General features: G+C 44.5%; 2 protein-coding genes across 23 annotated transcripts in view; both read right to left on the bottom strand.

The window, feature by feature from the left end:
- CADPS2 (calcium dependent secretion activator 2) overlaps positions 1–14,431 on the bottom strand; it is a 452,677-nt gene that overhangs the window by 298,079 nt on the left and 140,167 nt on the right. The window lies entirely within an intron of this gene.
- Positions 10,908–12,334, bottom strand: RNF133 (ring finger protein 133). Its single transcript, XM_077855986.1, has one exon. It carries the CDS (start codon positions 12,136–12,138, stop codon positions 10,954–10,956), a length of 1,185 nt encoding a protein of 394 aa, XP_077712112.1. The 5' UTR covers positions 12,139–12,334; the 3' UTR covers positions 10,908–10,953.

Below are 14,431 nucleotides of genomic sequence, written 5' to 3'. Positions count from 1 at the left end.
CTCCCTACAGCTCTTCACCTATTATCTCCTTTTGCCCCCAATCACCCTGTGCCTTGTTATCCTTCATGGATTAAGTGGCTTAGGCTATGGAGTGACCGGCCCACGGTCACACGTCGGGAGAGCAGAGACTGACAGAATTCGAAAGCAGCATTAGCTACCTCCTCCCTCCCTCCTCCCACTCATCACAGTTCACCCCTGGCAGCCTCCATCCTGATGGCGCGGGCCACGATCTGCAGAGTTCCCGATCAGTGACCTTTATGTGAAAATGCCACTGAACATCCAAGTAATTCAGTGTGGGAGTCAGGACACGGGCATCAAAACGCTGCAACATCCGCGCAGTCACGGCTTCCCACGTTTTAGCAAGTTATACCCTGCCCCGGGGGCCTCCTGAGCACCACGAATGGCCACCCTCTCCATTCACCTGCTCAGTTGATGGACTAAAAAAAATCACCGAATATCTTAAAGTCGTGGTAAATAACAAGACTGAAGTGTGAGGACTACAACAGAAAACTGTGTCTGCAGAAGGGGAGTCTGCCCAGCTGTCCAAATAAGACTTCAAACGGACTTTTCCACAGAAGCACTTATTGTTCACACAGTACTTTTGATCTGATCCGTGCATTGCTTCTTTGCTTCAGAAGGATTGTACAATGACAGGAAGAACATTACCTGCCTGCCAGATCATGGTGGCTATCCAGGAGATGGCTCCTGGGAAGGCTGCCAGCATGTGCTCAGCCAGGAAAACAGCCACAAAGTACAGGAGTCCCACCCATAAGACATGCCTTTCTCTCCTTAACAACGTCAACTGCTAATAATTCCCATAATGTATGCTGCGCCTAGAGAAACAAGGCATGTTTTCTGAAACTTTTTCAGAGGGGAAGTTAGCCAATCCTTGAAGCCTTTTAACAGCGACGAATTTAGTGCCATTCTATGTAAATTCCCCATTTTCCAGTACCAACACCGGGGTTCATCAGCTCACTGCACATGCTCAAGCCTGTCAACGAGCTTCCCCATCTGCACTGGACTGTGCCGGTGTCTTCATCCATCTGGGTCTCCCTCACGTGGCCTTTCCAGTCTTCCCTTCCACCTCTCTGGAGGACACATTTTCTGTTCCAATAAAGGGGCACACTTGTTTAGCTCAACACTCTACAGGCTTCCTCCCCCAAACCTCACCCATTCGTTCCATAAATATTTATCAGAACATACTACACGCTGGGCAATGTGCTCAGTGTTGAGAATATACTCGGGAGCCAAAGAGACGAGTGAGCTCCTTCACAGAACCTACACTGGAGGGAAGATAATTACAGGAACTGGCGGCAGCTTGGTGAATACAATGGGAGTTTCTAGAGCCCTGAGAGTGTCACAAAGTTCTGAGCCCATCTGAGGAAGTCACAGAGGATTCCCTGAGGAGGTGCCTAGAGATACAAAAATGGAGAGGAATGTGTTTGGAAATGTGGGGATACCAAGGATCCTGGTTGGGGGAACACAGCTTATCTAAGTGGGCTTGAAAAGGCTCCTTGGGCTTCAGTGAAAGGACCAGTGGAATAAAAAGAGGCTAGAGAGGAGGGACAGGCTTCATAACCCCTGGAAGGTCCTTGGCTTTTATCTCAAGAACGTGGAACGCCTTCCAAACCTTAAAGTCAGGGAGTCATGTGATTAGAACAGCATTTTGAAAAAAAGCTAGAAAATGTTCTAGCTTTTTACATATATTAACCTTAGCACAAAGTAGGTGCCGGAAGCTATTCCAAAGGCTAAGGGAAGAAAAAAAGCAGCATGGGGGGGGTGGGGTGGCGGGGAAAGAAACATGCCAGAGGTTAAGAGTGAGAATCTAAGCCCAAATGGACTCATTTGAGAGCTGCCTTCTTCGCCACCATATAATCAAATTTGGGGATTTACCAATTTAGAGCTCATTAAACTGAGCAACCGATTTGAATGAAGAGAATCAGTAAGTAGAATTTTCTCCTGTTACTCTCTACCTCCTTTGTGAAGCTGCTCCCTGCTTGATGCCAGTTCTTTTTTCTGAGCCTTCAGGGAGGGGCTCCCTATGTTCTCTGAAGGTATCAAACATACGTGTCGTGTCCTCCATGGAGCATCGCTGTATTTCTCCCTTGCTTAGACCATGCATTTCATTAGACCTGCACCTTTAAAGCCTCTGAGTATCATTCAATACTCAAATTTTAAAGGAATGCATGAGGTCCTTTGAGTAGTAATGGACTTTGGAAAGTTACTGAATCCAAAAGGTGGTGTTTTGACCCCTATAGGATGTAATTTTGTCTGATTCAGTGTACATTAATGTAGACCGCAAAGTAATTTTAGTAAAGCTAAATTTATTCAGTATCTTAGTAGAAATCTTAGGTTCAACAGACACTTATTTGTAATACAGTGTTATTAATCGTGGGTTAATTTTTTCTTATTTTGGTCAATCATCTTTCTTGGCAAAAAATTTAAAAAAGCTGTACTTGACCTTGGTGTTTACGGATCCATGAATACCAAAGGTTTGGAAACCACTAATTTAACCAGTGCCATTCCCTTGTCAAATGTGAAAAAATGATAACTTAAAACTGATAGCAAACAATCTCTTATTTGAAAAATTTAGGTGCTACCTTTACCCTCTATCTTTAAACTAGAAAGCAGGTACTCTCAAACGACCCTTCCGTACAACTAAAGCCCTTAGAACAAGTCTAAACCGTCTAACCTACTAAAACCTTCTTGCATTGTCTTGAGGTTCGACTGAGAAGAATTCATATTCAAATGAACATAAATGTGATCTGAAACTTCTTTTTAAAAAATATATGCATGCTATTCCTATCAACTTATCCATATTATAAAGTTTTTATAAAGCCTTTTTTCATATATTATGAACTAGTAATAATAGATCCTTCAGGTTTCTTTATAGGAACTTCCAACTCAGGGATATCCTTGAACTTCCCTAAGCCAACGGTGCACTTTCCTTAGCCCGGTAACAACAGAGCCTGAAACTGAGAAAATTACCAAGTTCCTCACTCTAAAGACAAATATACACATAGAAGCAAGACCATCGGGTACTAGCAGGGCTTCCAATTCTGAGACTGGGATGGTGTACGGTTAAAAAAAAAAATGTTCACAGTGGAAAAGGAAGCGAGGACATAGCAAATGTGAATTTCTACATGAATACAGTCAGTGAAAAAGGTGCAGCCCTCTCTCGACACGTGCCCTTGCCCTTATTTCAGTGTTTCCTGGTACCACAGAAAACACTAAGTTCCTGGGTTGAGTTACTTCATCCTGCCTATCTTAAGAAGAAGGTTTATTCCCCCCTCATGATGCTGATATGTAAAAAATTTGCATTAGCGTATGACTTGTGTAGTCTCCTAGTATATGATGTTCAATAAATCCTTTATTATATGGAACAAAGAAAATGTGCTCGGTCTTCCAGCTTTACAATATTCCAACATCAATTTTGTAATTCTGTTCACCTCACCCTCACCTCTGTGCCGTTCTCCTTTCATCAGCAGGGAAATAACGTAACACACCCCAGAGGGGATCAGACCTGGGTTTCAAGGTGTGACATGAGCCCAGAAACCCTGCAACGTCCTGGGTCAGTTTCCTCGCTGGTGGAAAAGAGAGACTTTCTTAAAACTTTTTTAGTATTATATAATAAATTAAGAGTTTCATCAGGGTTATGGGAAGTGTGATCCGTGGACCAATGCCCCAATAATCTAAAACTAAATTATTAGTATTCGTCCACTAGAGACAACAGAGAATTTTTAGAAATTCACAGTGATGTGATGTTGCCATGACATCCAAAACCAGGATTCTACACCGACATTTTGTTGTGAATGTGTCCATATAGAAAAATTGAAAATGTTTGTAGTGGTTTGAAAAATCACTCATTTAACCAATCTCATTCCTTGATCAAGTGTGAAAAAATCATTAAAACGAACAACTGCCTTTGTTCTGACATATACCTCCAGCCTAGATTCTACAAATGACATTCTAGTCTAGTGTTTCTCTCACATACCCATCTACACCTCCATCAATCCAAATTATGTTATGCAATTCAGAGTAAGTTAAACACATGATTTTTATTTTACAAAAAAATCCACAATGGATTGGAAAACAAATACTGGTCCCTTTGCTGCAAATACAATATCTCAGGAAACTTCTGAGAAGATGAGTGATATATTAATGTTGACAGAGCAACTGAGAATATTTCTAAAAACCAAATCACTTTACTTCCTACAATATTATCAGGATACCAGAGAATGAGCTACCAGCCTTTCACATTCTAGATTTGTAAAATGTGAATCATAAGGATACTAAGTTATTTACTCTTGATAACCCAGGAGCCTATGGCAGGGAAATGAAGATCCAAACTGAAAAAAAAAAAATTCTGGAAAGTAAATCTTCAAAATAAACCTTCTGCTGAGTCAAAGAAAAATGAACCCAAATATCACTGAATGACAACCTCTCTGACATCTAATGGCTCTCGATAAATATTTGGATAAATATTTGTTGAATCAATTTCTGTGGTTCACACCTTGTAGTTATTTGTTATTCCACCAGATGGCAACTATGCATGGAATAAGAATGTTGGTTTTTTTTTTAATCCCAGAAGTGAGTTTTCCAGATAGTGAGGAACTTCAAGGGAACAAATCCAAGAGCCTTTTCAGAACGTAGACTCCTCTGGGCACCTGGGTGGCTCAGCTGGTTAAGCGTCCTACTCTTGATTTCAGCTCAGGTCATGATCTCAAGGTCATGGAACCAAGCCTTGTGTTGGGATCAAGCTCAGCGGGGCTTCTGCTTGAGGATTCAGGGTCTCTGTCTTCCCTTCTCCCCCTGCCTCACCCCTTTCCTGGTGGCAACACGTTCCCTACAGCCCGCATTCTCTCTGACTTCTCTCCTCTGTAGTAGCCAAGGAAATCAAAGTTCTTCCCAAGGCCATTCTTCACATTTTAAGTGGCTGTGAACACGGTGTTCAAGGGTAAACATTCCTCAGGTGTCAGGCGCCCTAACCTGCCCGGCGGCTCTCAGCACCTGCCACATTTCCCACGTATGTGTGGGAGTGCAGAGCCTGCATTCTTCCCAGGTCTTCGGTTCAACTGCTCATGTTCTCAGTGAAACCTCCTCCACTTAAACCTCCAACTCTGCCTCTGACGGTTCCTGCCCTATTTTCAGTTTTGTTTTTCTGCACAGCACTTATTACCATTTACCATACTATATTTTTGCTGTAACTTAATCCCACTAGGAAGCAAGCTCCATTAGGGCAATGGGAATCATATGGTTTGTCCCTGTATTTCCAGGGCGATCAATATTTGTTGTATGAATAAAATTATCAATTTGCCACGGGAGTAAGATCTCATCATGAACGTGAAAAGGAGTAACTGTAGCTACAGACGCAGTAGCTGTGCTATTGACACGGAAGATGCCACACACTTTCGGGTGGCCTGCTTACATGGACTTCCAGCTACATTTTTATGGACACTAAGTCTCCCTCCAGTATTTGTGAAGCTAGTTTTATGAACCCAAACCTAGGCATTTTTACAATTCCTTTCTGAATTTCTGATGGCCCTCTATTTGCATACGTTTTCCTCAGACCTTTACTAAATCAGTGTATTAGACACCATCCTTACCCGGTGTGGACTGCCCAAAGCTCTTTCTTTTTGTTTTTTTTCTAACCTGTTTTTTTTCTAACCTGCTTTTTTCTGCTTTTTTGTCTTTTTCTAACTTTGGAACTCATACATTGTCTAAAATATATGTTTTCTCACAAATGATGAGTGGCAGTGTGATGGGGTGGTAGAGAAACTAGAACTGGGAGAGGAAGGGAGTAAGCATTTATATTCACAAGTCAGGCATAAATCAGAGAAGTTGAACACGTGAAATATGCCTAAATGTGTCTCTCAATGTACCAACCGCAACTATTATTTGTGTAGTGCTTTAAGATGCACAGTTATCTACATTTATATGATTTCATTCCAATTACAGCTGTGTGATACCTTCTTGTTTGAACACTGACTTTCTGAGACACAGTAGAGGTCCCTAAACCTAAGTGTTCCCCACAGTCACCTGGAGGACTTGTTAAAACAGCTATCTGCCCCCCACAGCACACTCCCAGATTTCCTGACTCCAAGAGCTCTGCAGCAGGGCTAGGAGTCATCCTTGAGTCTTCCTCAATTCCTTGTGACCCTAACTCTTCCACTCAGTATCTACCATGTTCCTAAATGGGAAATAAACCGAAGAAGATGGTCAGGGGTATGGACCAGTTTTGAAATCAGTGCCACCCTGGTCATTACGAAGTGAGTTACAGGGCAGCCTGAGTGGCTCAGCGGTTGAGCGTCGCCTTCGGTCCAGGGCGTGATCCTGGAGACCTGGGATCGAGTCCCACATCAGGCTCCCTGCATGGAACCTGCTTCTCCCTCTGCCTGTGTCTCTGCCTGTGTCTCTCTTGAATAGATGAATAAAATCTTAAAAAAAAAAAAAGAAGTGAGTTAGAAAATACAAACCAGCAAATGAAATCAAAGAACACCGTCTTAAAGGTGGCCCACGTTATATTCATCTCATCCATTCCATCTACTATTGCTTTTTATCACTATTATTTTCTCATCACTCCTGGATTATTACAACAGCCTCTGGAAAACCAAAATTCTATAGGTCACTAACTTCTTTATAAAACACGATTGTTACACAGACTCTGAACTATAGAGGACTGAGGGTCACCATAGGGGAGTTGGGTGGGGGGAGGGTTTGAATGAGTGATGGGGACTAAGGAGAGCACTTGTTGTGACCACTGGGTGTTGTGAGCAACAAATCACTACATTCTATACCTGAAACTAATATTACACTGTATGTTAAGTGAAATGTAAATAAAAACTGAAAAAAATAGATTAGGAATCCATGATCTATCAGAGTTCTTAAGTTTTGGAGGATTATTATTTTATTGCCTGAATTACCAACAATCAACATCTTTCTTGAGGGAAAAACCCACCACCACTGTTGTTCACATCCTTCTCTCCATCAGAATGCCCCTCTTCCCAAGTGGTAGCTCCTCGTTTCTCTAGTTGAAATCTAGTCCTTCATATTCCCAGACGCCTTTGTCAATTCCTCTTCATGAAGCATCACCCTGTACAACTTGTTATTTATATTTCTACCTCACTATTTTGAAAAAGTGAAAACAAGTCAATGTGAAGGAAGCAGAAGGTAAAATTGAGAATTTGATGAATGTAAAGGCTCTTTGGGACAGCCCTAGGGTTAAGTGGTTCTCAACCTTGTCTGCTGAAATCAACTGGGCAACTAAAAAAATTTTGATGCCTGGGTTCCAGAGCACAGCACAGGCCTTAGATGCAGCCTGGGTAGAGAATTTCAAAAGCTTTCCAAGTGATTCTGGCATGCAGCCAAGGTCGAGAAGTCCTGCTCTATGAGAAATAAAGGGAGTTAAGAGAATAAAGAATTTTTAAATGGAAGTAAACATCTGAAGAAAATCAGTAGAGAGGACTGAGGACCAGCAAACAATCCTGCAGAGAAGTCTACAGGGCAAGAACTCAGGGGCCTGTGCAACAAATGGCTCACACTGGGTTCCAGGCTGCAGCTGGAAAACAGATGGGCTGGGAAAGAATGGTGCAGGAACCCCTGCGTGAAGTGACACCAAAAGCAAATCATGGAAATGAAAGGCCAAGAAATGTGTGGGAAATATCAGAAAGGGAGACAGAACATAAAGACTCCTAACTCTGGGAAATGAACTAGGGGTGATGGAAGGGGAAGAGGGCGGGGGGTGAATGGGTGACGGGCACTGAGGGGGGGCACTTGACGGGATGAGCACTGGGTGTTATTCTGTATGTTGGCAAACTGAACACCAATAAAAAATAAATTTATTATTAAAAAATAAACTGAGAAGTAGATGACCCCCCCCCCCCCAAAAAAAGGCCAAGTGAATTCAGAGGGGGAATTCTGAAAAAATATGCTCCTTAGTTGGGAAGTTTTCAAAAATGACAAAAGCTGATGTGTGGCAACAATGGCGTGCTGCTGAATTGGGAGATGAATATCACGATATCACGGATGTAGAGAAGGTTTGAAATCCTGACTGTTCTGGTCTTCAGCAGTGAGGAAAGTCCGTGTCAGCAGCTGAAGTCATCAAGGAGTTCTGTACCTTGGAGGTCTAAGCTAGCCGCACAGTCGTGAAGACGGCTGTTATGCTTATAGGTGGTACGTCTACGAAAAGGGGAGGTTTTTGTGGAGGGACTGACAAAGAGTTCTGACACCTGTGTGCACAGGGAGCCACTCATTTCAGGTTCATTACCCCCTCCTCTCCCCAAAGAATTCTTGCAGGCTAGAAAAACAAGCATATGTTAAGATATTTGTGTTGGTAATTCTAACAACTCAGTCCTCCTTCCTCTTCATCACCCACACTAAACATTTTTTAAAATGCACTAAATACAAAGCCAGGTAAGTTCTAATGCAGAAACGGGTGCCCACAGTCAATGGTGGAGCAAGAACATGGAGTCGCCAAGGCTCCTTGTCACAGGAGCAGTATGTGAAGGCTTACTCCTTTCACATCAGTGCTTCTCTGAATTCTGCTCCTTTCCCCCACTTGTGTGCTACTTCGAAAAGCTGTAGGTTTGTAGAAGGAGAAAACACTGTGCACTAAACCTCAATACCATCAGAAACACCAGATCCCACCTAGACCCTCTGAAGTACCCACACTACGGTAAATATGACGGCTGAGCAACGTCTCTCTGCAGTACGACTGCATCACAGCAATCCTCTAGCAAGGGACAGGGACACAATCGGCCTGTCCTGTAATATAAGGGAACACAGGTAAAATCACCTATTGCATCATCTAATCAGTGCTCGGGCTCTTTAGAATCCATTTCACTTTCGCAAATATTTTTTTTAATTTGTTTAATTTATTTATGATAGTCACACAGAGAGAGAGAGAGAGAGAGGCAGAGACATAGGCAGAGGGAGAAGCAGGCTCCATGCACCGGGAACCCGATGTGGGATTCGATCCCGGGTCTCCAGGATCGCACCCTGGGCCAAAGGCAGGTGCCAAACTGCTGCACCACCCAGGGATCCCCACTTTCACAAATATTGAACCTATTTTATCCCAGTAATAAAGAAACAAATTTGCATTTATCTAAGAAACATCTAAGAAACACCCCTAATTTGAGGTGTGGGGAATCAAACCACTAGAGAATGCAAAAATACACACAAAGGAGAAATGCAAGGGAAATCCATCATGACACTGGTGTTAGGGGCAAAATAGTTCATATGATGTTCCCATGCCATTATGACAAAATTTATTTACATCACTATGCATTAAGAGAAAATGACATAGCCCACAAAGAAGGTAGAAAACTACTATAAGAAATACCACCTTACATTGGACATAGTCTTATTTCAGATCCCAGTTATTAAATTCAAAGTGGTTTATTGATCTGTTTACAACACTCAAAGGGCGAAAACTAAGGCTGTTTTGTTCTGACATAAGGAAAAGTAACAGAAAGCGCTCAGTCCACTGGCTGCTCCCTGCGAGGCGCTCAGCAAAGACAGTTCCCCAGCTCACGGACCCTTCAAAGGGCATCCACTGAAAATTCTCCAATCAAAACAAGCACATGCTGGTTCAACGTCCATATTCACAAGACACTGAATTATAAAAGTGAGGAAATATTCATTTCATACACATGGTTAGTCAAGTTTTAGGTTGACAACAATGAACCAAGAAAAGAAAGGAGAAACCCAATGAGGCTGCATAGAAAAGACTGACGGAGAACAGCGTTCATGTAAAGAGCAAACCACAAAATCCTCAAGGGTTGGGTCTGTCATGGAACATGCACCCAGGTCAGTCCTCTAGATGACACAAAATGGTAATGATTCTAGAATACTGCATACTGTTATTTATTAACACATATTCAGATAATGAAAAAAAATCCTGAGTTACCAGTTCATTCACTCCAAAAATATTTCAGGGCCTTGCACTGTGCTAGATCCTGGGAATGCAGTGACGAACACTGTCCCAAGGCATCATAACAACAGCTACATGGTGACACCCATCTCCAAAATAATTTTTTTTAAAGATTTTATTTATTTATTCATAGAGACACAGAGAGAGAAAGAGAGAGAGAGAGAGAGAGGCGAGACGCAGGCAGAGGGAGAAGCAGGCTCCATGCAGGGAGCCCGACGGTCTCCAGGATCACACCCCGGGCTGCAGGTGGCACTAAACTGCTGAGCCACCAGGGCTGCCCTAATCTAACGTTTTGACTATTTAGTGGCAAAAGCAACTGGGTAGTACGGAGGAACCCATGGGGAAGAAATACACCGTAACTAAACCTAAGAGGATTTATCATTTAAATCTTTATACAGATTAGGAACATGGAGTAATTATAAGCTATACTGGGCACTGGATTCTTTGCTGTTCACTCGAAAGAGCTAATATTTTACCTTTAAAATTGCTATCACTGCACATACAGATCACATAAAACGTACTAAGAGCTTAAAGAGAGCTGCTTGTCGAGAGTAACAGTCATAAAATTCCGTACAGCAACATTTTCATGCTAAGAACAAAGAACGCAGCCCAAGGACTTCCAAAGGGGTATATTGTACTTGTCCTGGCACGTAAAAGAACTTCTGTTTTCCAAACTCAATTGATGGTTTCTGTACAAGGAACACGCATACACGTTAACAGTTTTCTTACCAAGACAGGGCCCAACATCTGTACAAACACGCAGGGGAAGCCGTCCTCGGTTGTAACGTGCACCTGGACGTGCAAGGGGACCTAGACGCCCCCCGGAGTGACACTGACAAGAGGTCACACTCAGCTAAGGCAAAAAGGGAAACAAAAAAATCCTGCTAGGCCCTTTATCTGCTTGAGGAGGGATGGAGACAGTTGCCACAGTAACAGAAAGGGACACAAAAAGCACACTTGGAACAGACAGACTGCCTGTCAGTATTAGGACCTGAGTTGACAAACAGGTTTAATCCACCTCCTCAAGGATCATGCTGTCGCGGTGAAGGACCCGCACCCTCTGCTCCCGAACGAGGCTGGCTGTCGTTCTGGGGAGGGGCCCCTTTGTCCGACCCGCCCGGGGCAGGGAGGTCGGCGGCGGCCCCCTCCGCGCCAGGGGACAGGGCGGCAGACAGCTCGCTCGACATGAGAACCTGCAACGACTCCGCTCCGTCTTCCACGTCCACCTGAACGCCCAGAGCCTTGAGGATGTCACATTTGCACATAGGACACGTCCCGTGGGCCAGGATCCAGGGGTCGATGCAGTCCTTGTGGAAAAGGTGCTTACACGTGAGAATACGAACCGTGTCGTCAGGCTTGTAGAGCTCGAAGCAAACCACGCAGCTGTCCCCGCTGGCGCCCAGCTCGGCGTCCCCCTCCTTGAGGACCCGGAGCTGCAGCTGCCCGAAGGCCTGCTTGAAGTGGGTGGTTAGCCGCTGCCGCCTCCGGCTCTGAATCCGGGCTACCCAGAGTCTCCAGATGTGGTAGAAGATGAAGTACGCTAGGGTAGCCGTTGTGACGATCGCAAAAGACACGAAATAGTGATTCATCCAGATGATGTGCCTTCTCCCCACGTCAATGAGGACTGTGACGCGAACTCCCTTCTGGATCAGGTGCAGCATCTCCACGCCCTTCAGGTTCCCGATCATCAGCACCACGACGCCCTCAAACGCCTGGTGAGACATGGGGAACACCTGGCTGCCCGTTCCCGGGAAGTTGTAGATGATCACCCCGCTGGCCCCCTTCCCCACGGCGACCCTGATCTTCTGCGTGAAGGTGCAGCCGCCCCGCGCGATGAGCGCGAGCCACGGGCCCGCCGGCGGGTCGCCGAAGCTCGTGTTGGCCTGGCACGCGCTCTGCGCCCTCCCCTCCGGCGGCGCCAGGACCCCCGCCACCCTCTTCAAGGCCGAGCTCCGTCCGAACACCCCGGCCTCCCCCAGCTCCGACAGCAGGCGCGAGCCGACGCGAAAGGAGATGTTCACGTAGGCGGTCCACACGGCCCCGGCCGCGCAGCAGTTCTGGCCGAGAAGCCAGAGGACGCCGACTTCCATGAGCCAGGAGGCCGCGGCGCCGGCGGGCCGGGGGCCGACCCGGGGCCGACTCCTCGCGCCCTGCACGCGGCCCGCAGGCCAACCCGCGCGCACGTGCCCTCCACATCTGCTGGCCATCAGGTGAGAAGAGCCACAGGAGAGAAACCTTCCCGGTGAAAGCAGGCTCCGCAGTCCTCCAGCATGTTTCTTGTAAGAAGTTCTCAAAGGTGTCCTACGAGGCCCAGATGTTTTATTAGAGAGAGAAGGAGAAACACTTAAGGTTGGGGGGGGGAAATTTCCAGTCTCACTAATGTAGCTCCAGATCCTGTTTACAGGGGGGTCATGTGATTATGACCTAAAAGACAACACAGCCAATTAGAGGAGAGCTTTGAACTTGCCGGAAACTTCTTGGTCTGCATGCTTCAAATACTGTCATGGGAGAGGCCCATGCTGTAAGGTCAATTCAGTCCCTGAGCTACACATTAATACGTATCGTATCAAACTAAAAATTAAGTATAAAATTCATATTACACATGTGCATACGAAACCTGAAAAGCCTATGCAAGAAGGTCATAGGACTATCATTTTTCTGACCATAAATCAAAGGAACATTTAACAGAATGGCAAGTTTTAAATAGAAATCAGCACTATGAGGGATCCCTGGGTGGCGCAGCGGTTTAGCGCCTGCCTTTGGCCCAGGGCGCGATCCTGGAGACCCGGGATCGAATCCCACGTCAGGCTCCCGGTGCATGGAGCCTGCTTCTCCCTCTGCCTGTGTCTCTGCCTCTCTCTCTCTCACTGTGTGCCTATCATAAATAAATAAAAAATTTAAAAAAAAAAAAGCTTTAAAAAAAAGAAATCAGCACTATGAATAATTACGTGGTCAAAGCAGTGAACTCTGTAATACCCCTTACCTCACATTCGGTCCCAGGGCATATTTATTTCTCATGTAAACCGCTGCACTATGTTCATTTAATAAATGCTTGCTCAGGTTTGTTGGTTCGGCTTGGTTTTGATTCTGATTTTTAAAAGGAGGATTCTCACTTCTAAATCCTATAAGATGACTTGAGCTTCACTTCCTCACTCTCACAGGGACTATCCGTAGGGATGACAGTGGTAAAGGACGTTACTAATCTCTCTTCTCTGCAGACCTTGGCATTTGCTACTGATCTAATATTTTGAGGGAAGAAAGGAAGAGTACAAGGAAAAAACTACGTAGCAGTCTTAGTTTAACATAATGCATTTCGAACAAAAAGGCAGCTATTGATTTTAAAAAGGAAAACTTCAAGGTCCCCATTTAGAGTTAACCACCAATAGTTGTATTAAAAGGTCATAGATGCTTTGAACAAAACCTTTGCCAAAACCAACAAAGTCCCTGGTGGGTTCCCCCCGCCCCATACCATCAGCGCTGCCTTTCCCAGCGTGAAAGGAGATGTTCATGTAAGCAGTCCACACGGCACTGGCTCTGCAATAGTTCTAAGAAGCCAAAGAAAACTGAATTCTGTAAGCCAAGAAGACCCAGCATTGTTTCTGTTTCTGTTCTTGCTACACGTCCATCAACGGCACAAAATGACTCCAGACCAAAGCAACCTGTGAACTAACCAACGCGGCCAGGCCTGGGGGCCGCCACACACTTTCTCGAGGGTATTCTCAAGGTGCTTCTTATCCACTCGCTAGGAAACCAAGAATTTTGACCTTGATCACAAAGGTCTGACCTTTACACACAGGATGCTCAGAGACCGTTTTGGTTGGGTCTCACCAGGCCTAAGGGAGCTAGTTCTTCTCATGAAATGTGAATCAAAACAATCTGAGGCAGGCAAGGAGGAGAAAAGGATCCTACAGGCTCAACCAAAGTGGCACAAAAAGAAAATTTACCATGTAAACTTCAGCTCATCATGGTCAATTTTCTTTCCCAAAGGCCTTTAATCTGATTTTATTTCCATAAAACCCATGAAGCGTGTAGTACACAGTGTATAGACTTACAAAGTGCCACCTAGGCTGGCTATCAATGGCTTAGCATTTCACCCACAAATACGTCAGTCAAAATGAAAACTCACATCTCTTAGCCTTACCGTTATACATGGGTGTCCATCTACTTAAACAGAGGCAAAATACGGCAAAAGACACAGTTTGTAAAGGCAACTAAACAAAATGTCAGCTCTGCTCTAGATCTTTACCAAAATGCACAGACATACACTTATCACCACTTTAAAAAAACAAAAACATTTACTAGAGTCACTTCTAGATGGGAAATTTGCTACCAGAGCCATTCAGTATGCTAGGATTTAAAGGGCTGTGGCTAACAAAAGTGATTTTTTTGATGATGCTCTCCTCAATGAGACCTATACTTATTTAAAATAGTTTTGTTACATAACCAGAGGTGCTATCATCTAAAGTTATTACTTAAAACATATTACCTACTCAGTATTTT

The sequence above is a fragment of the Canis aureus genome, chromosome 18 (genome assembly GCF_053574225.1).
Source record: "Canis aureus isolate CA01 chromosome 18, VMU_Caureus_v.1.0, whole genome shotgun sequence".
Lineage (NCBI taxonomy): Eukaryota > Metazoa > Chordata > Mammalia > Carnivora > Canidae > Canis > Canis aureus.
Note: the sequence above shows the minus strand (reverse complement) of the source record. Positions and strands in the feature narration are given on the sequence as shown.